Raw genomic sequence first — 27,991 nt, forward strand, 5'->3', positions numbered from 1 at the left:
CAGATAGGCAGTCTTTGAAACCAGGCTTTTGCATTTATTTTACAGTCAACTAAAAAAGTTACACGTGGAGTGGGGGACGAAAAGGATTCCTTACAGATTACTTGTAAATAAAAATATTTGTGAATAAACAACATGAAAAAATATTTATTTACAAAATACATATAATATAATATAGAAAAGTAAGGCAATGGATACCTAAGTTTAGGGAATAATAACTCGTCGTCTTATAACTTATTAACAACAGCTATAATTGCAGTTACCTCACTGGTCACTACGCCCATGCAATAAGACCTATTATGCCCTGAAGTCTGAACCACGCACGTTCTGAATCTTGACTCATTCCTTGCAATCTACATAGTGACTACGACAGTCTTCTTCTTTTGCTAGTCGTATCATCATCACTACCGTCCTCCCGATCGCTGGCGGCCGATAGCACTTCTGTCTCCGCGTCCGTTATGTCTGGGTCTTCTGAAATCGAAATAACATTAATATTTATTTTTTTAATATCTATGGACGCTTCACACCACGTCAGTCTGGCCCTGTGGTAAGTACCTGAAGGACTTGTGTTACAGATACCAGACAACGGAAATATATTTTTAATACTTTTATACTATACATATATTTAAGATTTTTATTATATGATACACATATTTAATACACATCCATGACCCAGGAACTTGAAAACTTTTTTGTTCCGTCGGCGGGACTCGAACCCGCGACCCCCGGCTTGAGCTACCAACGCGCTCACCACTGAGCCACAGAGGTCGTCAAATCATCATCATTATCACAATGCCGAAGCAAGAAGTTTGGTTACTTAAAAGTCCCCAATAAGGAGTAATTTGGGGCCATTTTTAAATTTTAAGTGTGACTTTGTCGACTTGTATGAAGATTTTTGTTAAATAAAACTTGTGTCATATCGATAGATTAAGAAATTGTTCGAGGAAAATACTTAAATTGTATTTTAATTCTAATCTAAGGCATATGGCAGACATATAATATGTTGTTTAGTTGAGTTACATCAAACCCAGTCGACAGATCACAACTAGCATTGAAATGACATAGATCCATCAACTGCCTATTGATCAATTTCTTCGATGGTATTAATTTTGTTAAGGCCTTACCGATCTCTCTCTCTGCCTCCTGCTGCTGTTCAATAGCTCCGAGTACCTCCTGCAAGACCGGCCCCTTGATGCGGAAGTCGCGAGCCGTGCCCAACGACATGTATTGCTGGTAGTTCGTCTGAAATTATATTGCATCTTTATCATAAAATAATTTACTTTATTATAAGGGTCTGGTTATAAGAAATGCTCATCTACCACCAGACTTTACTTAGGGCTCCCACAAAAATTGCGATTTCACATCGCATCGCAATGTAATTTTTAGCATGAGTTTTGTTGCAGATTTTTTCGATGCGATGCGAATTCGCAGTTTTGTGTGGGAGCGGTGGGAGCCCTTAAATATCATACCAAAGAAGGATTCATCTGTTGTTGCCTGTTGGTATAATAATTTAAATACTTTTATTGTATTATCCCTAAAAGCTTTCCCCAAAGTCTCTTACTCGCTCCTGCATCACTGTCTTTTATATAGTTACTATATTTTATTTAGTTAAGACTTATACAACGGCTCTTATTATCTAACGCAGGGCTTCCCAAACTGTGCGTCGCAACGCCCTGGGGCGTCGCAACGTTGTCCCAGGAGCGTCGCATGTCGACACAACCAAATCGAGTGAGCGCCGCGCGCATATTACTACCATTCATACATTCCCGGGCAGTATCCCCACTTTCAAAATCTATGCTCAGAAAAGCCACATTAGCCAGCCTTGCTGGCTTTAATATCTTTCAGAAATATCTTTTTTGAACTTTTATGCTTATGTTTTGATTTGGTCATTATTTCCTGATAAAAATGTCCAAATAGTGTTTTTATTATCATAAAAGCACTATAAATTGGACATTTTTATTTGAGACCTATGTAGGCTGGTTCTAAAATTGGAAAGTATTTTTGGGGTTCAGGGGCGTCGTCAAGAAATGGCAAAGTCCCTAGGGCGTCACAGTGCAAGTTTAGGAAGCCATGATCCAACTAATAACTGTCGGTACTTACCTTAGCCTTCTTTTCCAACAATATGATATTCTTGCTGAAGTGTTCGGCCTCTAGCACGAGGCGCGGGATAGTCTTAGTGGCGCGGCCGCCGCTCGCCTCGCAGTACGTGATCAACGAGTCGCATATCGATGATAGCTTTTTGCCGCATAGCTTGAGAAGACGCTCTAGACTGGAAATAATATTCACTATTATGGCAACCACTTTTTGATGTTAATAATAATAATACTCCCCACACCGGTTTCGGTGACGGTGGCCAGTTTCATTGAAACCAGGCCTGTTACACAGGAGTACTTTTATAGTGCCCAAGTGTATGTGCGCAGTACACAAGAGCACTCTCAATTCCTTTACTCTCATAACCCAGTGGGACGGAAGACCGACACGACCGGCGAGAGATCAGGCGCAGGACCGACTTTTTACATGCCCATCCAACGCATGGATCATCTTACTTGTCAGACAATCAGGTGATCAGCCTGCATTGTCCTATCCAAACTTGGAAATAACATGTTTCCAACGCGGGAATCGAACCCACGACCTCCGGAATCGAGAGCCGCGCTCTAACCACTAGACCACGGAGGCGTCAAGTTATGTTAATAATATACTTATTATTAACTAAAAGACACACAAAAACTCATATTTTTTAAAACATTACGAGCTTAATAGTTCGTGAAAATTCGATCCAACCATAAAGTTTAAAGTAATGACCATAAATAATTGCTTTATTGTGGTGAGTTGCGTCGTCGAATTGAAATAACGCATCTTATGCAACATAGCGTTGCGAAAACGAACGACAAGGCAATTAAAGATAGAGCAGCCCACCCCCTACATATCCTCTCATCTCATCATATTGCAACGCATCAATATATTATTATTATATACCGTAAATTCCTGCAGGAATGGTTTTTTCGATCAAATATATTTTAAAATAATCTTTAGAACGTATAGAATGGATTATTGTTGGGTTGCCTTGTCAAAAGTAGCCGCAAGTACCTCTAATTAAGTTGAATGTTCATCAGATAAATGCATAATTTGCATGTATATTTTTTTTCAGTAAATTTTACATCATTTGAAAGAAAATGACGTGAGAAAATAAGGTATAAATGGTTGCCAGCTCTAAGTCGGCCGCAACCTAGGCTGGCAGCCCGTAAACAGACATAGTTCTTCATCAAAATTGAAGCATCGATTTTTTTTATAATTTTGATACCAAATTAAAGTTTTATGCATTTTGTACATGAATATCCATGGTTGCCAGTTGCACGATAGCCGCAAACTGGGGTTGCCATCACTTTTGTATATGACAAATGTTCAGGCCTACAATTATTATGCCTGGCATTATTTGAGGACGTCGAGAATTCGCAAGATTGCTATTTTTATTTAACAGGAGTTTTTATTTTTATGTGTATTGTCCTGTCATTCCTCAATGTCATTCCTTCTTAATTCTCTTACTTTTCTATTGAATACACGCAAGTTTGTATTACGGGCTTTCATTTTGCTCAATTAGAGGTACTTGCGGCTACTTGTAATAAGGCAACCCAACATTAATCCATTCTATACGTTCTAAAGATTATTTTAAAATATATTTGATCGAAAAAACCGATTCATGCAGAAAATTACGGTCGGACCTTAGGATAATAAGGCATATCATAAAATATGTATGACGTCGTTCCGTCGAGGTGCATGGGACGAGCCGCAATGGAGCAATGAAGCATCTCTTGAATAGTAGATAAAATATGATATTATTACTAGACGTTCCGCGCGGCTCGCCCGCATAAATTAGATATTTCACAGACAAATTAGTCCACAAAAAATAGCCTATGATTTTAGTCTACTTCTTATCTGTGCCAAATAACAAAAAAATTGCTCCAGTAGTTCGTGAGATTAGCCATTTCAAATTATTTCCCCCCTTTTTTTTACATTTTCCTCTATTTCTTCGCTCCTATTAGTCTTAGCCAGATAAAATATAGCCTATAGCCTTCCTCGATAAATTGGCTATTTAACACTGAAAGAATTTTTCAAATCGGACCAGTAGTTCCTGAGATTAGCGCGTTCAAGAAAACAAAGAAACAAACTCTTCCGCTTTATAGTATTAGTATAGATTGGAGGTATCTCACCGCAGCGGCACGGCCATGTGCGGCGGCAGCTGTCGTGCGAGCGTCGCCAGCAGCGCGTACAGTCTGGTCACCGCCGCTGGCGCCGCGTCCCCCGCCCCCCGCAGCCGCGCCGCACCCCCCGTCACTCGGCACAGCTGACATAGCTGGATCACTATGTCGTCGTAGCCCTCGCGCAGCTCTGCACAATATACAAGATGAAATTAAAAAAATAATGCAGCAGTGAGCAAGCTGATAATGATAAATTAGGGCTAAGAACACTCTCGATCATGTCAGCTTTTAAACAAACCTGGGCAGCGCTGTTGGCACATGTTCTATAGCGTGCACGTACACGCAGGTGCGTCTGACCCGAGAGTTCATATACATAATACCAGCGGAGCGGAATTGCTATACGACCATTTTAGCCCCGCTGAGCGAGCCGTTAAGTTAGGTTATACCTTTGTCTATTCTCTGCAGCTGATGTTGTCCAGCGTTGTTGGAGGCGGCGTGCAGGTCGCGCGCGCGGGCAAGCACGTGTTCTATAGCGCGTGCACGTATACGCAGGTGCGTGCACACGTACGTCAGAGCCGTCTGCCCCGAGCGTTCATCTACGCACGGGAACTCGCGGTTGTCTTCCTCCGCTGATGACTCGTCCTCCTGGGGATATTAGCTCGTCTGTCAAGCGCCCAAAATGGGCGTCTCACTCTAAAACTATTCAAAAGTATTTTCGAAAATGGTTTGACAGTTCGTGACAGATGAAAGGATATTATAATATAAATAGGTTAGGTAGATCCATAGTAGGTAGATCCTTATTGTAAGTGATAATACTTTTTACTTCTATGTTTAAATGAGAAACGAAAACGTGCGTGCCACTTTTTTCCTACCTAGTGTGACATACCGATGATAAGAAACGTGTCCATTATCTAGGCCAAGATTTCTATTCGAATTTCTACAGCTCTATACGGCACATTTAGACATTTTTTCAATTCGATTGACGTCCGATTCCGATAACGGTGGAGCGCAGGCTAAAGAACAGACTTTCGAAAGACGAGCATTGCTCGTCGTTTGGGAACGCGATATGGCACGCGAAGTGCATACACATGCGGTGTCTATCTTGATCTATGTCTGCGATCTAAACAAATTTCTTACGTCAATCAAGCCCAACGTAGCAGTCAGCTTCAGCATCAGTTCGTCCAGGAACTGCACCTCCCTGTGTTCCCGGAAGGCCGCGGTCAGCAGCGGAGGTATCAGCGGTACACAGTCCTGCTTACTGCGCCGTGTGTAGTCCTCTAGTTTGATGATTATCTGAAATTGAAACATTAATTTATTCACCAATCGGCCAAGTGCGAGTAGGACTCGCGCACGAAGGGTTCCGTACCGTAAACTGTTAGAGGAAAAATAGGCCAAAAATTGTGATTTTTGTAAGGGATCCTCCCTTAAATATTTTAATTTTATTATTAGTTATTAAAGAAAACATATAATTAAGGATATTGTGAAAATTTCAAGTACCTACCCGTTGCCATTATTGATACCGAGCAAAAAAGGTCGAAAATCACGTTTATTGTATAGGAACCACCCTTAACTATAAATTTTATTTTATTTTTAGTATTTATTGTTATGGCGGCAACAGAAATACACAATCTGTGAAAATTTCAAAAGTCTAGCTATAGTGGTCCTTGAGTCTCAGTAATAGGGTCCCGTTTTTACCCTTTGGGTATGGAACCCTAAAAACGCCGATTTGACTATTTGGGTAAGGTAACCTAAAATAACGTATTTAAAATTACAATTAATAAAAAAACCTACCGCATTAAGCTTGCTGCATGCCAACACGGGTGTATCTAGCAACACAGTAGCGACAGCGATCAGTGTTGCTATCAACTTCTTGGCTACGCTGTCTCTCTCGTCGCCTACGTCGGCGTCCAACTGAACTAGCGCTGTGTGGATCTTCTCTAGGATCTCCGCCACGCTCATAGATACTGGGGAGTCTTGGAGGCCAGCTGAAAATATAGTAAAATAAGTTTAAAAATAATCAGCCAAGGCCCAAGTGCGAGTCGTCGCGCACGATGGGTTCCGTACCATTATAGAGCAAAAATAGGCCAAAAATTGTGTTTTTGTATGGGAAATACAAGTAATTTGCCCCCCTTACATTTTTAATATTTGAAAATTTCAAGTGCCTACCTGTTGTTTTTTTATATTGATTTTATTATTAATATTGAGCAAAAAAGGCCAAAAAATCTCGTTTGTTGTATGGGAGCCCCCCTTAAATATTAATTTTATTTTGTTTTTAGTATTTGTTGTTATAGCGGCAACAAATATACACAATCTGTGAAAATTTCAGAGCAGTTCTTGAGATACAGCCTGGAGATAGACAGACGGATTTCTCAGTAATAGGATTCCGTTTTTACCCTTTGGGTACGGAACCCTAAAAATTTGACGTAATCCGACCAAATTACGTAGTTGTGTCGTCGACCTATGAATCCATTTCTCTGATAGTACATATATATTACGTACTGATATAAGTGAATATCTTCTCTGCTTTGAGCTTGTAACTCTGCGAAAACAGCGCATCCAGACAGGTCTTGAATAGCTCCAGAATCGCCAACGCTGTGTTGTCGTCAAAGTTGCAGATGTCTTGAAACCTGAATAGAAAGATAGGAGTACTCAAAAAGTTACACGTCACCATGAAAATATAAATAACCTAATTATCTGGGTGGTGCTGTGATTACGGCTTGTGTGTGGGAAAGTTTTAAATAATTTTATGTCAAAAAAAAATATTTCAAACTTGAAATGTGAACAGACGTTCTAAAATGAAATTCAACTTTATTTACACTGACGTGTATGAATAGCTATGTCCACATATGCGAGCGGTCGGCGGATTGCACGCACGAGGCGACGCCGCGCACCGCCCACACGTGTAGAGAAGTTTTGTAACGTGGCAATGTAACGCGTCGCCACTATGTAATACATACCGGCATAAACACGACTTATGTAGCAGTGCCGCGACGTACAGTACGTCCAATGCGTGCGAGCGGTCGACGGGTTGCACGCACGAGGCGACGCCGCGCACCGCCCATACGTGTAGGGTGGTTTGCGTGCGTACCATGTTGCGCTGCTCTGTTGATGACCATGTCACTTCCTCGCTAAATAAGATATCGTGATCGATTACGAAAGTTCAATAGAGATTTGAGACTAATAAAGTCCTATGCCACATAAAAACTAGTCAGTATATAAGTATAATCAGCAAATAATCAGCAAATAGAACTAAACGTCACACAGTTTCAATTAAAAAAAATAGTCTTTGAACCTCTTTTCGAATTTAAATATGTATCTGTATTGTTATTAGCTGGGTAACACATTTGACCCTTCGATCGTGGAAAAACGAGACACAATAGAATTTCTATTGTGTCTCGGTCACCGGTGACCGTATGGGGCTTGATGAATTAAAAGTAAGGGTGCTCCCTCGCAGTTATATAAAGTTATAGAACATAAAGTTATTACTGTTATCGTATACAACATGTACACGATAACAGTGTCAAGATATTAACGTGTCTTTTATTATAATTAAAAAAAATAGACAACAAATGTTAAGCAACAGTAATTTCATTATCTAACGATATATAACTGCGGTGTGGGAGCACCTTTAGAATGTATTAAAAAAATAGATAGTTTTATAAAACTCTTACCTGTACAATAAATGTAGAAATCTCAGACAAAGTTGCAGGTCCCACAAACACGGCAATGGCTTGAAGGGTCCAGCCCTGTCTTTAACTAAGTTCGACAATTTTGTTGCCTTCCCTTTTTCCTTTTGACTTTTTTCTTTTTCTTTTTGCGACTTTTGACTCTTCTGTGATTTAACCGATTCCTTTGTGTCATTTAGCTTGCCCTTTTTGTTACCTTTTGAAGTGATCTGTAAATAATAATGAGATGGACATTATGGGCCGTTTACATTCAGCCCTGTTGGGCATGAAGGGCAGCGCGTGAACAGGGCCCGTACCACGAAACGGTTTTGAGACTCAATCAATCGTACGAGAATGTTGCGTCCTACTGTAACAAACGTGAAATGCCGTTGTTAGAGCAGGACGCGGCATTCTCGTCCGATTGTTTGAGTCTCAAAACGGTTTTGTAGTAGGCCTACAGGCGCGGTCGCAACCTAAAGTTTTGGAGGGGGTCACTCACTAGTCACTTCACAAAAAAATTATCGCTGTTATAGGATAACTAGAAATTTCCTTTTATTATTTGGCAAGATTTTAAGATTTTTCAAGATTTTTCAATTTGACCGGAGATTTGGGGGGGGGGAGAGGTCATGTCCCCTGTAAAATTAGCAAAATTATGACTTTGCTAATTTTGTGACATCTATTTATTTTAATTGTGATGTTTAATTTAAATATGACAAAAATGGAGAGTTTTACCTTACAATAAAACTTACCTATTATTTTTCCTGAGATATCCGGAATCCATCTTGAGTCAAGCACCCGTCTTTTTGTCGATTTCCGGCTACTTACCTCCCTCTACGTACGCCAGATGGCGCTAGTGTCACGGATTTGAGTCGGATGCGCGCCTAACTGACTTTTTCATTATGAAGCTCGAGATGTACCAGGTAGGGATTACCTGGATTCCGGATATCTCAGGAAAAATAATAGGTAAGTTTTATTGTAAGGTAAAACTCTCCATTATTTGTTCCGTCTTCGATATCCGGAATCCATCTTGAGTGATGTGTTTGTTATCTCCTGGTACACATACTGTAAATTAAGGAATTTGAATGATGCCATAATGTGTAAATTGAATACAACATATTTAATATAAATCAAGCTAATTACAAAGTTTTCACTCTGGTACAAAATAATTAGAAAGCGATGTACATGTACTACTTTGGGACCTTAATATTTCCTTTTTGTAAAACCTTCGGAAGGTGTGTTCTCTTTTCCAATTTCCAGTGGCGAGAATCTGCTCAATTGGAAAGTTCTCAAGCCAGTTTAATGAGGCTACTGCTGCTCTGGTAGAGCCGGGTGTAGCGTCTATACCAGCAGCTTTAAGCAGCGATCTAACCCAGTTTCCGATTATCGTGGCAGATGCTGGTTTCGGATCGCCTCTAGTAGTTATGAATAAATGAGACCATTTATCCTGACGTCTGTCTTGAGATAAATGAACCAGCCTCCGCACCCAGTGAATACTGTCCAAATTCCTATCTGGGTGTTTTTTAATTCTCCAGCCTGACTGCCTATGATGCAAACTATCGGTTTTCGAACCAAAACAGGGCCACAAAATCAAAGTATCGGCCTCAAATACCATTTTTTCGGGGTCTATGCTCAAAAGTGTGAGGTCGTGTACTCGACGGCCCGAAGCTAATAAAAGGAGTACCGCTACGTGTCTCGATACTTGATAGAAGTTTTGCTCGTCGGGTGCGTTAACTTGAAGATATTTTATTAATATTGCAGCATCCCAAATAGGCGGATTAATTGGCTTCTCTTTTGCCTGTGATATAGCTTTCAGCATCCTCTTGACTAGGAAATTTGAAGACAAATTTTCGCGTGCGCTGAAAGTGGCAATAACAGACTTATGTACCAATATTGTGCGATAAGCTAGGCCTTCTACTTGGTGAAGATAAGCTAGATATTGAGCCACTTCCTTAGGCAAAGGATTTTGAAAGGAAATATCTTTTGAACGACACCATCGTTTCCACTTATTCCAAGCTGGGGTATATGTGTTAATTGTTGAAGTCCTCCAACTTGAAAAAAGAAGTTGTCTTTCTTGTTCAGACCAATCCTGAATCATGTCAGTCCACCCGAGATCAGCCAGGCCTCCAGGTTGATCGATTCTACTGCAGGAGGGCGCTTGCCCGTCACTGTGTCGATCAGAACCTCGGGAAGATTCGGGATTGTGAATGGTGTCCGTAACGCTCGACGTTGTAAGTCGCCTCGCCAAAACACTTTGTTCCATCTCGGCGCTATTAATATGTATCGTCCCGTTGCTGTGTTCAAATGGGATAATACTTGTGGTATTAGGTTCGGCGGTGGAAATACCCACGCTAGGTCGAACCTCCACTGGAGACTGAACGCGTTGTAGAACTGAGCTCCGGGGTCCCTCAGATCTAGCGTCACATAGCTTGGGACTACATGGGCTGTCACTGATGCAAACAGATCGATTTGTGGGGTCCCTAATCTGTGAAAGAGTATCGAAGTCGCTGCTTTTGTCAAATGCCATTCCGGGCACCTCTTCCCACGAGATAGCGCGTCTACGTCTCCGTTGAATTTTCCCGGGAAGTACTGTGCGGTCAAAGCTACGTTTAGTTCGTCCAGGAGCGAAAGTAGTTGTCGTGTTAGTTGTAATAACTTTTTCGATCTCGTGCCACCTTCTTTGTTGATGTAGGCCACAACAGTGCGATTGTCCGTCTGTAACAATACCTGTGCATTCTGTAGTTGATCGCGCTCCTGAGCTACTGCGGCATGGACAGCGTACAGCTCCTTCAGATTCACATGCCAATCTTTCTGGTCCTTGTTCCATCTTCCCGCCATTTTCTTTTCTCCCAGCTGTGCGCCCCAGCCGATGTCGGAGGCGTCGGTCGTTAGAAAGTGAGTGATCGGGTTCGAGTGTATCGGTAATGTCCCGTCTGCTTCCTGCATCCACCACATCATCTCCTGAAGCGCCGGCTCTGGTATCGGAGATTTTCGATATGGGTGTCTGGTGGACAGCTGTCGACTGTAGTATTGCAGTGTCCGACAGTGTAGACGACCTCGGCGAATTACGAAGGTGGCGAAGTTGAGTCTTCCCATTAGGGACTGGGCCTGCCTGAGAGACCAACTGCCGACAGAAATTTGGTGCTGAAGTGCCCTGCGTAGCGTTAGGCACTTGGGCTCCGACAGGGACCTCGTGTTGTGAGTGGTGTCCCAGGCGACTCCCAGAAATTCCAGGCGTCGCGTCGGAGCCAGCACACTCTTCTCCCAGTTCACCGTCCAACCGAGTAGCTTCATCGTGGAGATGGTAAAAGCCACATGCTCGGTCAAATGGTCGACGGATTGATCGGCTAGGAGAAAATCGTCCAGATAAACCACGCACCTGATGCCGCGAGACCTGAGGTACTCGGCCAGCCAATTGGTTAGGGTGGCGAACGTTCGTGGTGCGGACGCCAGTCCAAAGGGCAGGCAGGTCATTTGGAGCAGTTCGCCTTTGTAGCTCATCCTCAGGAACCGACGGTGCTTCTCGGCGATGCTCAGGTGAAAGTACGCCTGACTCAGGTCTAACTTCGCCATCCAGTCTCCTGTTTGCAAGAAACTCGGTACTCTGAAATGGCTGAAAAGTCGAAAAGGCTTTATTTCCAAAAACTGGTTCAGAGACTTGAGATTGAATATCGGTCGAAAACTGTTGTCTGGTTTGGGAACTAGAAAGAAGGTCGAGATGTAGCTGGGAGTGATCTCGGCCCTCTCTAAAATGCCTTGCTTCAGCATGCTCTGAATTTGTTGGGTCATATCGAAGCTCTTCTTGGTCTCGTAAGCTTTCAAAACTATTTTTCCCGGATATATTAAAGGTGGTTTTCGGACGAACGGTATTAAAACCCCCTTCAAAAGTCGACAAATATGATCCGGCGCTCCTAATTTTTTCCAAGCACGCTGATATTGCACTAGACAACCTCCTCGAAATTTGGGCCAGTCATTGATACCGGTTACTCGGCGAACGTGCCTTTGGCCGCGGTTTGTTTCGGCTATTGCGCTTGTTCTTATAGTTAGAACGTCTGTTAGGTGGTTGTTTCGATTTTCGATTGTTCGGTTTTGGTTTATTGTACGACGATCGAAAAAACATATCAGACTGCTTATGGTTAGAGATGGTAGCAGAATGATGAGCAGGTGCGGAGAGTCCTGTGTAACGGTTTTGTGTGGACGGACCTGCCGTAGGAGTGAGTTTATCGGCCCCCCCAACTTTTTGAAGATACGACGACAAAATGTCTTTATCGAATAAAAATTCTCCATCAGGAGGAATTTTTTGTAATGCACTACTGTGATATTCTTCAGGTATTTGTCTTAATACTGCTTCCCTGCGAACGTTAATTAAATCGGCCCGACGACCGCAAACAATTTGTAAAATATCGTCCGAAACTTTCGTATACCCGGAATCTTTACTAAATAATTGTTCAATTTTCTCAAACAAGGATGTAGCAGTTAAATATTGTTCGTTATCTCTAGCCCAATTTATCAACGATTGTAAATTATTACGTAACTCATCCTTTTGTTTTAAAATAGCATTTGAAATCGCAGCGAAACTGCGTTCGGTTAAATAGAAACGCGATGACCTTTCGTCCGTGACCGACGGGGCGAAACGCCTGAGCTCGTCGTTGACGTTCATTTCGATAAAGCCAGGAACGGAAGCATATTTCTTTTGCGCGTCCGAAAAACGAATACAATTCCAGTCGCTGCTTTTAAATCTTTGTAAATCAAAAATTCTTTTAAAATGTTCGTCACTCGATTTTGGAAACAAAGGATCTTTTACGGTCGTGGACAGATCCGATAACTTTAAGTCTTGCACAGGCCGTTGCGGCGGCTGCAACTCGAGCAAATTGTTCGAAACACTCGCGGGATTATTTTTCGAACTATCGCCCGTTACATTTATGTCCGAATCGCGCACTCGCGTATCACTATTACTGCACATTATTAAGTTAGTCAGATAAGAAACTTGCTGCGATAAATGTTCAAATTGTTCATTACTCACATGGCGGGAACGTTTACTCACGGAGCGGAAACGGACGTTTCCGCGTGGGTCCAAATCGACCCCCCGCTCCGAAGATGACGATGTCGACGAACTGTCCGTAGATTCTCTCGAACGGGAAGACTTCCTCTTACGTGAAGCTGAATCTCTTGACTCGCTCATGGTTAAGTCTTCCAGTAGAAGGAGATGCTACACTTTTACCGCGAAGTATTACGAACACGTGTTCGGCTAAAAAAAAAAAACTTTAATCGCGGAAATTTACTGTTAAATGCTAAATTTATCACACTTAAGATTAATTAAGTTTACTTTCTAAACAAAAGAGCACTAAATTGTAGCAATTTTTAAAATTCACGAAATATAAATTTTTAGCCGATATTCACGACAAGAAAAACGACGCCATAATGAAAAAGTCAGTTAGGCGCGCATCCGACTCAAATCCGTGACACTAGCGCCATCTGGCGTACGTAGAGGGAGGTAAGTAGCCGGAAATCGACAAAAAGACGGGTGCTTGACTCAAGATGGATTCCGGATATCGAAGACGGAACAAATAATAATAAAATTTTAATATTAATCAATAATTTTGACTTTGCTAATTCAGTGACATCTAAGTATATAATTTAATTGTACTGTAAATATTTATCACTTCTATTATTAAATTGCTATAATGTCTGAAATTCATTGAATATTGTAAATTAATTTTCTGTCATTATTATTGCTGATTTAAAAATGTAATTTATAATTTTGTAATTGGAACAAATGAAAGGCTTATTTATTTATTTTATTTATTCACTTACCCAAGCATGATTGAACATGAATTCTATAGATTAAATTGTCAACGTGCGGCACGTGCCGACTGGACGTCAAATAAAGAATGCTGCTGTCATGTATTACACATCTCTTTTTACCACGCAGTGTTACTTATAGTGACATCTCTCTAGCTCAGGCCTTTGTTTCTCTATTCCGCTAGGTATATTTGCTTTATGGTCTAAACACACTATGCCGAAGTTCCGCGGCGGAAATTCCGCATGATTACGTCAGCAATGTCAAACGCATACAATATAACGCGACGGAATTTCGGCATGGTGTGTCATCGGTAATTTAAAATTCATTGCAGGCGGAATCAAGCCGAACTTCCGCCGCGGAAATTCGGCATAGTGTGCTTAGACACTTACAATAACGTTCATCACACATTATCAAACACAATAATCAAGACACTAACAAAGTCGGTTCAGCTGTTCTTAAGATGCTTACCAACGTATTTAGCTGTTCATTTTTATATTTTAGATAGATATTTAAAAAAGCAATATTAATCACCTTAGTATTATCAAGCAGCTGTCTACACTCTCTGAACAGCCTGCACAGGGTACCACCGTTAGTGTTCTCAGCCGTCCACTGCATCACCTGATGTGCTATGAGCGCCTCGTAACACTGTAACACCTGCTGCACCTTCAGGCTCTTGGCTTTGGACTCCGGAGTTAAGTCGGTTAGACCTAGGTCCTCCTGAAATGATGATATCATTGAGAAAAAAAGCATCAAGATTTAAAAAGAGAAATTAGTAAAAACTAAGAAGAATTTTAATAAAGGCTTGAATTCTTACTTTTCTCGCGCAAGAATTTTATCTGCCAGTCTTATTTCCAGAGATAATCCCGCGTGAGATCGCAATATTTTTGTGTAGGAGTAAAAGAGATATACAGTTTTAGGCTTTTAGAAACTGTCACTGTAAACAGCGATAAGTATACTTGCATCAGTATTAAAAATTATTCGTGGATCTGTTGCCTCTCTTTCTTCATGATATTTGTGAAAGAGAAGGCATGATATTTTACAGATAATTAGCCAACTAATGCCAAACTGTCTTAAGTGTTTGGTTTAAAAAGTATAGAATTTTACCATCTCTCCAATAGAAAATAGGCTGCTTTTGCACAGCTTGTCCATGATGTTCATGAGTTTGTTTCGTAAATAACTGCCATTTTCGTTCTGACTCGAGAACATGTCGTCGGATTCCTCGCCTTGAATCGGTTGCAGGAACTGTGCTACAGCATATAAGAGTTTTCCTATTGGTTCCTGGAAAAAAACTTACTCAATCATCAAATTAACTACACACCAAATACATTGTTATACAAGGCAGTCTTTGTCTTTTAGGAGACTTTTAAATCATATCAGAAAAAGGCCTTGTTCATCCGCATTTAATCTACACATTTTAGCAAATAAAAAAATATGAACTTTTCGCCACATTACTTCGGTGGTATGGTTACAAAAAACTGCAAGTAATTTTTAAATATCAATGTGTGGGGTATGCGTGGCCGCCACAAAGGAAGATCTTCCGACCGAGCGAGGTGTTATGCTCGGTCAGGCCGTAGCCCACGTGATACATTTCAGCTGTCGTATATATACCGACGCGCTCAGAAAACTTCGATAGCGCGATGCAGGAATGTTAAGCGAATTGTGGGTAAGGCCACAAATTGAATTAAGTTTTTCAACAGTTACTCTGCAATAAATTTATTATAAAGGGCTTAATTTTCAAGCTATTTCAATAGCAGCTCAAACAGCACAGTATACTTACAATCAATACAGCATTAGTGGCAGTGGTCTGCACACATTTCTCCCACAGTATCGGCGGCCCGTCGTCTGCGTCAGGTAAGTACTTGATGAGATGTTCATACAGCAACTCTAGTACCGCCTCGTGTAGGGACACCTTCTCTTTTGTACAGTCGTAGAGTTCTGAAATAGGACATTAAAATTACAGATCTCTTTGTAGTTGTTTTTTTTTACTTCCTTGCTGATCAAAATTTCCATACCGTGTTATGTAATTTAAGACATTGTAGTTATGACATTTCATCCCCCTTACTAATAAAAAACTTACACAATGAATAAGCTATACTGTTGTTGTTGTCGGTCACACGACTATTCGAAAGAATTAGAAAAGGACAAAACATTATACAGAGTATCCGTTGTTGATATATCATTTTTTTTATTAGTAAGAAGGTTTGTGCATGTCGATATGCATTATCCACGCTATAGACAGCTTCACAATCATAGTGACAATCTTGGTCATTCATCATGGCCCGACGTGCAGAATAGTTTTATATATAAAATCTCGTGTCACAATGTTAGTCACCGTACTCTTCCGAAACGGCTTTACTGATTTTTACCAAATTTTATATGCACATTAAGTAGGTCTGAGAATCGGCTACTGGGTACTTTTTATATTGATAAGTGCATTTTTTGAATAAATAATAGTAAATTATTACAACTCGAGACTGACGGCGACCATTGTTTGTGCGACGGGTAGCGATGGACGCTGCCATGGTGACATACTTATTTAGTCACTTCAATAAAATAATATGGGCGAATACGACAGCTAGTTTTAATATAATACGAGTTAAGAAGTATTATTATATACAAACTTTCATCCCCTATTTTAACTCCTTGGAGGTGGAATTGATCAAAATCCTTTCTTAGCGGATGCCTACGTCATAATATCTACCTGCATGCCAAATTTCAGCCCGATCGGTCTAGTGGATTGGGCTGTGCGTTGATAGATCACCATGTCAGTCAGTCACCTTTGAGTTTTATATATACTATTGGTTAATTTACCAGTATAAAGCAGATTCTTAACAGCCGCGTCCTGTATGAGACAGCGTCGCAGTATCGATACCACTTCGAGGCACATGGTCTCGTTGCGTACGCGGGACGACACCCTGTATACAGGAAACACTAAGTTAATTACAGTCTATTGACATAAGGAAGACAGTACAGTGCTCCCAAAGTAATAATGCGCATAGAAATTTTCGTAATTTTTCGGCAACGATCGTATTTTATATTTATATTTACTTCTATTTCCTTTGAACAAGGTGCAAAATGCAAGTGCATTGTTTGGGGCTCTTTCGTTTCATAGATTTGGGTGTTTTCGTGATTACGAAAATTAGCGAAGATTTGCATGCGCATTAATTTGGGAGTACTGTACAGTCTATTGACATAAAGACAGTAAAATGATAAGCGCGGACTTACAGCTCTACTTGTCACAGCACTGTAAGAAAACCCTCAAGCTGATCGCACATTAATCAGCACCGTACGCACCGCATAGTGCACGAAATGCGGCGTGTACGGTGCGCCGTGCAGAGGAAAGTGCAAGGTTTAAAATAACAAAATATAAGGATATGGACGAACAGTCCATAGACGGCCACAATTTTATAATAAAAAAAAACGAATTCGCATTCGGCGCGTGCGTGTTGACTGTTGATAAACGATCACCTTTAAAATTTATAGCCCAATAGCTTTGTCCACACTGTATCTTTTTTTGTTCATCAAGGGCATGCGTCATAACTCATAGCGCAGTCAACAGTGTACGTGAGGCATGCCCGCGACGCATGCGCTCTGACCGTATCCAAAACTTTCGCTTTTTTCTATTTTTTCTGGAATTTCTTATGACCAAATAAGCCGCACATACTACACCCAGTAAAACGTTCTCGTCGCACGTGTTACAAAGCTGACAGACACTGCAACTGAACAAAAATGACAATGTTGGCGTTGAGTTCGTTAACGCATTTAATTATTGAAAGCGCCAAACGAAATTTGAATACAAAGATGACGAAAATTGAAGACGAAAGCGCATAGTGTGGACATAGCTATTGGTCGATATGTTACGTGACGCAACTGCTTCGTGGAAACGGAATGACGCAACGCATTGTATGCGGTATGCCACATAGATTTTTGCGTTGCGGTAACGTGTGTAGTACATACAATATAGGAGGCAACAGCGCACAACGCTTTTTAGATGCATGACGCCGTCGAAATACATTTAAGTTTTAAAACGTCGGAGCAACGCTGTACTGCAAGGCACCATAACTCAACGTCTTCGTTGCGTCACGAATCACGACGCGTTGCAGCAGCGATTTTTTTTTTGGCGTTTATAGTATTATGAGTCAGTGTAGTGTGCGTGCGTACTTCTAATGTAGACGTCCTCAAAGTGTTAATTTTAAACCGATTTGGAAATAAATCATTTCTAATTTTGTTGCCGCGTGTTAACTTACGCGGCGCCGCTCCGCTCGGCGTGCAGGTCGACCGCCACCTGTGTAAAGTACGACGCGCCGGCGTGCGAGTCCGGCTCCGATTGACTTAGGCCGGCGGACAGCTTCACGTGCCGCAGCACCGTGAGGAAGCCCCATACTGCCAGCTGCTGCTGCATGCTGCTGTATACTCACGCAGCACCGCTCCGCTCGGCGTGCAGGTCGACCGCCACCTGCGTGAAGTACGACGCGCCGGCGTGCGAGTCCGGCTCCGACTGACTGAGGCCGGCGGACAGCTTCACGTGCCGCAGCACCGTGAGGAAGCCCTATACTGCCAGCTGCTGCTGCATGCTGCTGTATACTCACGCAGCACCGCTCCGCTCGGCGTGCAGGTCGACCGCCACCTGCGTGAAGTACGACGCGCCGGCGTGCGAGTCCGGCTCCGACTGACTGAGGCCGGCGGACAGCTTCACGTGCCGCAGCACTGTGAGGAAGCCCCATACTGCCAGCTGCTGCTGCATGCTGCTGTATACTCACGCAGCACCGCTCCGCTCGGCGTGCAGGTCGACCGCCACCTGCGTGAAGTACGACGCGCCGGTGTGCGAGTCCGGCTCCGACTGACTGAGGCCGGCGGACAGCTTCACGTGCCGCAGCACCGTAAGGAAGCCCCATACTGCCGGCTGCTGCTGCATGCTGCTGTATAACTCACGCAGCACCGCTCCGCTCGGCGTGCAGGTCGACCGCCACCTGCGTGAAGTACGACGCGCCGGCGTGCGAGTCCGGCTCCGACTGACTGAGGCCGGCGGACAGCTTCACGTGCCGCAGCACCGTGAGGAAGCCCCATACTGCCAACTGACGATGAGCAGAGTCCCTATAGAAGATATATGAGGAAATTGGTTAAATAAACAGACATAGATCAAGATAGATACCGCATATCGCTCCATTTGTATGAAAACGTGCGTGCCACTTTTTACCTACCTGCTGTGACGTACCGATGATAAGAAACGTGTCCATTATCTAGGCCAACGTTCCTATTTGAATTTCTACAGCTCAATACGGCACAATTAGGCATTTAGACATTTTTAAAATTCCGATTGACGTCCGATTCCGATAGCAGACTTTCGAAAGACGAGCATTGCTCGTCGTTTGGAAACGCGATATGGCACGCGAAGTATATACACATGCGGTATCTATCTTGATCTATGTCTGTGGTTAAATATAAATTAGTCATCTTAGTCGTTGAAAAACTTGTAATCCATAGTTCCCTGAAGAAGGAGATTCGATGCAAGCGTCTATGACTACGCTGTGACAGAGCGGCAGATAATATTTAAGTACCATGGAACAGTAGCGAACGGCGTTCGAGCGTGGCGTCTGTGTCACAGCGTCAATGTCGTTTGTCGTCGCAGGTAAGATATAGCCCCTACTGCCCTGGACATAAGGCACACTCACCTGGAGTACAGCGCCTTCCTGCACACCATGAGCACGGTGTCTCGCACGCGCGCGCTGAACGGCACGAGCGGGCGCACGGCGCGGTACACGGCGCCGTCGCCGCAGCTCTCTAAGACGCCGCTAAGTTGCGGACACCTCTCTACTGCTACGGGCGTCAACTTGCACAGCACATAGAGACAGTCTGGAAATAAAATAGAAGATTTTAGCCTACTTTATTTACGAGTTCTCATTGGATAAAGTTATTTGGTAAGTTTGCAATTATAGTCTGGTCGTGCACTAAAAATTCATACACTTAGATAAGTCAATGGGCGAATTTCTGTTACTTATCTTGTCACCTGTAGCTGTCTTTTACTAATATTATTAGAAAACAATTCTGTTTTAAATATTACTAGAGATCGCCCAATGGTCGAAATTCGACCTTACTTGCAACGACATTAGGACTACTACCTATATTTTGTAAAAAATATTGACTTCATCATAGTTTTTTCAATTCTTGTCTCTGGGACTCAGCTAATCTCAGACTGGCCGTTTAAGCATTGTCCAATAGTATCTTAAATAAAAAAAACAATAATCCATTTTCAATTTGTCAACTTGTTGTCAACAGACTTCAACCATAAATTAAAGAGTATAATTCGTATGTATAGGCTTGTCACTCAAAAATCTGTCATTTTTCCTAGTAGTAGTGTCGGAGTGTGTGTAACGTTTTATTTGTTAAAAATATATATGATAAAAGCATAATTTTAAAATAATATTAGCTCGATGCACTCCTTCACCATATAAACTATAACTGTGCGAAATTTCATGCACCTACATTTCCCCATTTTTCGTAAAAAGGGTTACAAAGTTTTTCTCTCACGTATTAATATATAGATTAAAGCTAAATTAAGACAAGAGCGCACATAATATTTTTATATCAAGTAACTAGCTGTTGCCCGCAACTTCGTCCGCGTCAGCAAAATGTGATAACAAAGATAATAAAAAAGAGAAAACAATCCCCTTTTTAAGGTTCATTTAAAAAAGAAAGTGAAATAATATATCCTCCTCCTTTTCGGAAGTCGGTTAAAAAGTAGCCCAAGTTATTCCTTACTACATCAGCTATGTGCCTAAAAAGTCCCGTCAAAATCGCTCCAGCCATTTCAAAGATTATCCGGAACAAACAGACAGACAGACAGACATACAGACAAACATTGTAAAAAATGTTGTTTTGGTGTCTGTACCCTATATACATTCATATGCATTTAGTAAAAAACGGTTCTTTCAATATTACAAACAGACACACCAATTTTATTTATATGTATGTATGTATGTATGTATAGATTGCGTCTCTCACCCACGTGTTGCGGCTGCGGCGTGTCCGCCAGGCGGTCCGCGAGCTGCGCGATCACGTGCGGCGCGGTCTCCGGCTGCGCGCGACTCAGCCGGGCCAGTATCAGCTCTCCGTGCGACCAGCACGCTCGCGCGACGGGCTTCGTGCGACCGACGGAGAGCAGAGAGAATGCCAGGCTGATTAGACCCGCCGAGGTGAGCTGACGGTGGTTGGCGCTGTAATATAATGATGCAATGAGCTAGCAGCAGTAGGCGCGGTCTCTGGCTGCGCGCGACTTAGCCGCGCCAGTATGAGCTCGCCGTGCGACGGGCTTCGTGCGACCCACGGAGAGCAGGGAGAACGCCAGCTACCCCCCCCTGGATCATGTTGACGTCCCTACTAAGTATATTATCTAGTACTTTTATCTATAAAAATAAAAAAATTAAGAACGAATTTTTGCCATTTGTTTGCAATACAATATTTTTACAACTAAAAATTATTAATTTTTTATTCTTTATAAACACCTAGCTTATGAAAAATCTGATTTGCCCCCCCTGGCCCAGAACCTGGGTGATTTGCCCCCCCCCCTGGCACCAGAACCTAGGTAATTTGCCCCCCCCTGGCCCAGAACCTGGGTACGCCCATGGTTTGATAGGTTTAATTAAAAGTGAATGCCTTGCATATGCAGACGATATTAAAATATTCAGACGCATTTTACATGTTTCTGACTGCGACTAATTTCGGAAAAGTAATGGTGTCTCCTCTCAATAAAGTATGTGTAATGGCGGCTCTCGACATAGGCGAACGCGTTGGCCAACGCGTCTGCAGACGCGTTGGCAGTGCGCTTGCAACGGCGTTTGTGAGTAATCCACACATAGGAAGGTCGTTCAGTATGCTTTGGATCGCGCCAATGTGCGGACGGATTCAAAATGGATGTTGAGTCGCTAACAGCTGCAGCTGTATATTTATTCACAGCTTATAATTACTTTGTAAATGTGGACAAGAAAAAGTTTTTAAAGGGTATTCTCGAAATAAATAAGTAAAAGGCGAGAAAACGTAACAAACAAAGAAATAAACTCACTTTTACATATTTTATAATATTAAAATATATTTTTTTATTACTTATTATATATAAAAATTATTACTTATTATAATTATCATGATTAATAATTAATAATATATATTTACTATTTATTAAATATTTAATTTATTTTGTTTTTAGTATATTTTGTTGTTATAGCGACAACAGATATAGGTACATAATCTGTGAAAATTTCAGAAATCTAGCTAAGTATAGCGGTTCTTGAGATACAGCCTGGAGACAGACAGACGGACAGACAGACGGACAGACAGATGGACAGACAGACAGACGGACAGACAGAAATGCAGACAGACGTTGAAGTCTTAGTAATAAGGTTCCGTTTTTACCCGTTGGGTATGGAACCCTAAAAACATCGTGAGGAAAATAGAATGTCCAATAACCTTATTTTTTTTTTGCAACTTTTGATATGATTTTTGGTTCCACAGGCAGTTTTTACTCTGAGAGCGTCTATACAGACGGACCGCATTTCAACTGCAATCCAACCGCAAATTGCAGTTCAAGTGCAGTTTGAATGCAGTTGACATGACTGCAATAGAACTGCAAACCAAATGCGCAGTCGGATTGCAGTTCAGTTGCAGTTGGCGTGCAGTCGTGTGAACCGCATACCGACTGCATCCAAACTGCACTGCTACTGATTCCATGCGCGGGAGAGCGGAGCGTGCGGGTGGGTGGGATAGTGCAGTTTGGATGCAGTCGGTATGAAGTTCACACGACTGCAGTCAACTGCAATCCGACTGCGCGTTCGGTTTGCAGTTCTATTGCAGTCGTGTCAACTGCACTTCAACTGCAATTTGCGGTTGGATTGCAGTTGAAATGCGGTCCGTCTGTATAGACCCATAGGGCCCAATAAATTTAAATGTTTTCTCGATACTCATATTGTTCGCCATTTCGTCAAGTTAGATGTTAATTCACCACAAGAAGGAAACGTGCACTCTTCATCGCCGCTCCGGGCGAACTGATCGCGCGGCCTATGTGTGGATGGAGCGCGAAGCTTGCGACAAATGTCCTTTGATCTTTTGCCGACATTTCCGACCCGCGCGGCAAGCTCGCAGACGCGTCGGCCAACGTTTAAATACCTACGGCCAACGCACGAACGCCCGTTCTACACATTGGGCCAACGCGTCTGCAGACGCGTTGGCCAACGCGTTCGCCTATGTCGAGAGCCGGCATAAGAGGCTGACTCCTCATGGCGCTTATAGAATATGGCATACCTCTCATTGGTGAGCACTTTAAGTAGGTTGGCGACGTCGACGTCGGGCGGCAGGAGCGAGCGCACCCACGCCGCCTCCTTGCACCGTATGTCGTCCATCTCGCGCTGTTCTATCGCCGCCTTTATCGTCTACATAATTAGAAAATTACATTAAAATCGGGCTAATACTTTCAAATGTAGCATTTGAAAGTATTAGCCCGATGCAGTTTTATTAAAAATTTATTTAAAATCAGATATGCTCACCTATTTATAATTTCAATACGTAGAATTTAATGGGTCGCAGAATAAACATTAGCAGTAAAAATAAAATGTTTTTAAATAACACAAAAGAATAATAGACATTGAATGTGTTGTGGATTTTTTATGCAGACCTGTAGGGCGTTTCACGATTTTCATTCGACTCGGATTCAAAAACTTTACCGTGCAGTTATTGGTCAATGCTTAAGTTAACGAATCCGAATTGCGCATTGTGAATGTGTCAAGGGTATTGGAGGCAAAAACCAGTAATAAAAAAATACAAACATCCAAGCAAACGGTCCTAAAATCGGCTCCCTTGTCTGCAACAGCCAGGGCGAGGTTAACCAGCATGGGTGCACGTAGCAGCTGCGTACGAGGCCACGCCTTGAGGTGCCGCCGCAGCACCTCGGGCTCCGCCCCCGAGCTCATGTGGTAGAGGCAGGTGGAGAGACACCGACTCAATTCCGCGGGGCTGTATGGCACTGGGGATGTTGAAATGTAGATTTTATTAAGTACATATATCAATCTATGAAATTATTTTACCGAAATATATTTTATTGATGCAATGCCAAACGATCGTCATCCAATGATACCTCAAGAGCTCAAATGTGCAATTCGGCTCTATTGCCTACAACTTGCCAAAGAATACACATGACGAATATAGCCCTCTTCCCGTCGCAGTTGGTTTAAGGTGGTCGCGCACCGGATCGGAATCGGAGCGTACGGAGTGGACGGATTTGTTGCTTTGTATTGATTTCTATGGTACTGCGTGCACATGAACGTCATTTCGGCGCCTCACAAATTATAAATAACGACGCTCCGTCCGCTCCTATTCCGATCCGGTGGACGCGCAGCTTAATAAAGTATTTTAAATATTATCACCATACTTGACCAATATGCAGATCGCATATTATGCCACAATGAGAACTTACCAATATCGTCAATATCCATGGTGGTAGACTCGGAGTCCTGTGGCGGGGGCTCCAGCTTGTTGTAGATGCGCATGTTGAAGTAGTGACTCACGTGGGACAGGACCACTTCCAAATTGTATGGCTTACATAACCTGTAAGTATTACATCTTTATAAGTCCAAGGTAACTTTTTTAAAACTAGGAGTTCTAAAAAAGTTACCTTTTAGTTAATTTCTTAGAAGAGAATATCCGCGGAAAGCCAAAATCGTATCATTTTATCAAGATTGGTTTGTTCAAGCATAAAGGGATAACCAACAGATTCGCATTAACAATAGTAGTGGGTAACAATTGACACAAATTGATAAGCAATCCTTACTTGAGAAGTTGATGAACCAGAGGAGGCAGAGTATCAGGATGTACGTCAATAATATATGAGCAGATCTTATTCACAACCTGTCTGTGATCAATGCGCGGTAACTGCATATCCCTGAAAGTATGGAAAAGTAATAATAAATTGAATAAATATAACTTTTTATTCAACTAGAACAGTGAAATTAAGTATTCACAATAGTTACAGATACTTATATCTATGTATCTTTCTGACATGCAACAGCAACATGGATTAGTTAAGTCAGGGCTTCTCAAACTGTGCGTCGCGACACCCCGGGGCGTCGCATGTCAACACAACCAAATCGAGTGAGCGCCGCGCGCATTATGTCAATCATACATCCCGGGATTCCCGAGCAGTCTAAATCCTTGGTTTCAGAAGTTATGCTCAGAAAAGAAAGCGCAGCCTTCATATAGCCTTGCTGGCTTTAATATCTTTCATAAATATCTCTTTTAATTTTTATGCTTATGTTTTGATTTGGTCATTATTTCCTAATAAAAATATAAATATCCAAATAGTGTTTATATCATAACCTATGTAGGCTGGTTTTAAAATTAGAAAGTATTTTTGGGGGCTGGGTTGAGGGGTGTCGTAAAGAAATGGTAAAGTCCCAAGGGCGTCACAGTATAAATAAGTTTGGGAAGCCCTGGTCTAAGTTATAAATTATTTTTTTAGATACTATTATTGAGTATTAAGCCAAAAAGGTGTTTTTATAAAAGTTAAGCAAAGCTTTATGACAGTAACTAAGTCTTCTTGGGTACTAAGATGTGAAACTATAAGTACCCATAAGAAACTATTAATTAATTATATTTAAGTGCTCCTGCAGTGAAAAACTGATCAATAAAGAAACTTCATCTACGCCACCCGCCCTGTAGGTAGCATGCTCAAAAATCGCATGCCTGTCGATTTTTGAGCATGCTTGTTTTGAGTAATGCACACACATGCTTGTAAGCAGCAACTGCTCAGTTGAAGCATGCTTTTGTGCTTGAAATAAGCAAGTGTAATTGACGCAACTGTAGGTCTTAAACACTCACTTAAACATGGCTGCCAACTGTACCAAATGTCTTTCCTGCCACCGACACTGGCAGAGGGTATGTACGCACTGTAATTTATACTCTGCACCCGTCATCTCCGTGCCACAGTGTATCACCTTCTCCTGTGATGATATCACATTCAAACATTCTGGTACTATATCCCTCCAGCTGTAATTTGAAAATAAAGTTGAAATGGGTTATAAAAAATATGAGTAATAGTAGACTTTTAGATTTATACATAGAAATTATCTTATTAAGTTGTCCTTAGATGATACCGTAAAATATGTGAATTCTCTATTATGTAACTACTAGCCGTTGCACGCGACTTCGTCCGCGTAGACTTTAGTTTATAGTTGTTCCCGTACGTCGTCGATTGAATCGTTCGCGAATTTCGAAACGCGCGAATCAGAAAAGTATATTGTGTGGGAAACGCACATTTTTCCGGGAAAAAAAACATTCCTTGTCCCAGATTCAAATTAGTATCTCTAATCTCCATGCCTCATCAAAATAGATTAAATAGTTAAGGCGAGAATCATAAAAGTTTGTGCGGGAACCGTATATTTTCCGGGTTAAAAAGTATCCCTTGTCCTTTCCCGAGACTGAAAGTATTGCCATACCAAATTTAATCAAAATAGATTGAATAGTTTACGCGCAAATCATAAAAGTATATTGTGCAGTAACCGTACATTTTTCCAGGACAAAATGCATCCTATGTTCTTTTTCGGGACTCAAAGTATCTTTTTACCAAATTTCAGCAAAATGGGTCCAGCCGTTTACGCGTGATGTCGTTCGTGATCACGCGAAATATAACGTTCCCCGCGGCTTCGCCCACGTAAATTAGATAATATTTCAGCGACAAATTAGTCCACAAAAAATAGCCTATCATCTTTCACATGGTTTACTTCCTATCTGTGCCAAATAACAGAAAAATTGCTCCAATAGTTCGTGAGATCCCTTTCAAATAATTTCCGCCGTTTTTTTCCACATTTCCCTCTATTTCTTCGCTCCTATTAATCTTAGCGTAATAAAATATAGCCTATAGCCTTCCTCGATAAATGGGCTATCTAACACTGAAATAATTTTTCAAATCGGACCAGTAGTTCCTGAGATTAGCGCGTTCAAATAAGCCCTTTCAAATAATTTCCCCCATTTTTTCCACATTTTCCTCTATTTCTTCGCTCCAATTAGTTGTAGCGTGATAAAATATAGCCTATATCCTTTCTCGATAAATGAGCCATCTAATACTGAAATAATTTTTCAAATCGGACCAGTAGTTCCTGAGATTTGGGCGTTCAAATAATTTCCCCCCGTTTTTTCCACATTTTCCTCTATTTCTTCGCTCTTATTAGTCTTAGCGTGATAAAATATAGCCTATAGCCTTCCTCAATAAATGGGCTATCTAACACTGAAAGAATTTTTCAAATCGGACCATTGGTTCCTGAGATTAGCGCGTTCAAACAAACAAACAAACAAACTCTTCCCAATTATTAAGTATAGATAAAGTGATGCAAGATCTTGCTGACTCCACACTTAAAATATCATCAAACAATTTTATTATTGGACAAGCTTTGGCTCCTACTCACATCATGTTAACATCACTGTCTTCAACTATTGACTGCACACTGTCATTGCACCAGCGCAACAAATGCTCAACAGGCAACCTTGGAAGTTCCAGGCACAACCTGCTGACCACATCTCCAGAATGTGCTATAGAGGTTGCCTCCTTTCTTATTGTTTTTAACACTATATCAATAACCTGAAATAAGCAGGGCTTACATGCAAATAATACTGTATTAGTGTAATCATAAGGCCGGGTCGGCAGCGCCAATTTCCTAACAAAGCATGATAATAAAACATTAGCAAAACATGTTTTGATTTTGTGTTCGTGCATTCGACAGAATGCAGGGGATGTTATCCATTTGTCTCAGCAATGTTTTTGTGTTTTTGCTACCAAAACTGTTAGGCCACGCCCCTATTCTGTATTGTAAACAGATGTTAGAAAACCTGAAAACACGGCGCTACGAACATGGCTTAAAATGGTCATTGGAGTATTTAATTTAACATACCTTAACTTTATTGTTTTTTGCAAAACCATCCAATACACAGTTGAGTACATTCGCCCCATCGCTGTTCAATATTCGTCTTGGCAAAAACTTCAATACCTAAGGTTATTATACAAAAGGTTTTTTTAATACTATTCATACAGATACTGGGTGTAGTATTATTTTCACTGTTTTTTGCAATTTAGCCCAGCTAAACACTTACAATTTGTTTTACGTAAACTTTAGCTTTACCTGTTCACAATTCGACTTACAGCATTCTCGCAATTCTTCCCGTTTACTACTTGAATGGCCTAATTTCTTTATAATTTTAAATATTGTATCGATTTCCATCATAAAGCAAATAGAAATAGATCTTCTTTTACCCAAAAATGTTTTTAATTCTGAAATTATGTTTCAAAACAAACACAAAAA

General features: G+C 41.5%; 2 protein-coding genes across 2 annotated transcripts; both read right to left on the bottom strand.

Moving 5' to 3' along the window:
- Window positions 1-216: 216 nt before the first annotated feature.
- Window positions 217-27,991, bottom strand: LOC121732341 (Fanconi anemia group I protein homolog). Its single transcript, XM_042122194.1, has 25 exons — window positions 27,812-27,991; window positions 27,584-27,679; window positions 27,101-27,273; window positions 25,518-25,685; window positions 24,472-24,582; window positions 24,118-24,248; window positions 23,471-23,667; window positions 22,950-23,077; window positions 20,661-20,872; window positions 19,331-19,511; window positions 18,591-18,752; window positions 16,470-16,573; window positions 15,436-15,593; window positions 14,763-14,936; window positions 14,190-14,375; window positions 7,865-8,088; window positions 7,151-7,321; window positions 6,693-6,820; window positions 5,985-6,178; window positions 5,331-5,486; window positions 4,640-4,838; window positions 4,206-4,383; window positions 2,098-2,266; window positions 1,122-1,239; window positions 217-468 (listed from the first exon to the last, which is right to left on the bottom strand). Exons 1-25 carry the CDS (start codon window positions 27,911-27,913, stop codon window positions 362-364), a joined length of 3,927 nt encoding a protein of 1,308 aa, XP_041978128.1. The 5' UTR covers window positions 27,914-27,991; the 3' UTR covers window positions 217-361.
- LOC121732340 lies at window positions 11,815-13,103 on the bottom strand. Its single transcript, XM_042122193.1, has one exon. The coding sequence runs from the start codon at window positions 13,035-13,037 to the stop codon at window positions 11,826-11,828; it is 1,212 nt and encodes a 403-aa protein (XP_041978127.1). The 5' UTR covers window positions 13,038-13,103; the 3' UTR covers window positions 11,815-11,825.

Source organism: Aricia agestis, chromosome 12 (assembly GCF_905147365.1).
Source record: "Aricia agestis chromosome 12, ilAriAges1.1, whole genome shotgun sequence".
Classification (NCBI taxonomy): Eukaryota; Metazoa; Arthropoda; class Insecta; order Lepidoptera; family Lycaenidae; genus Aricia; species Aricia agestis.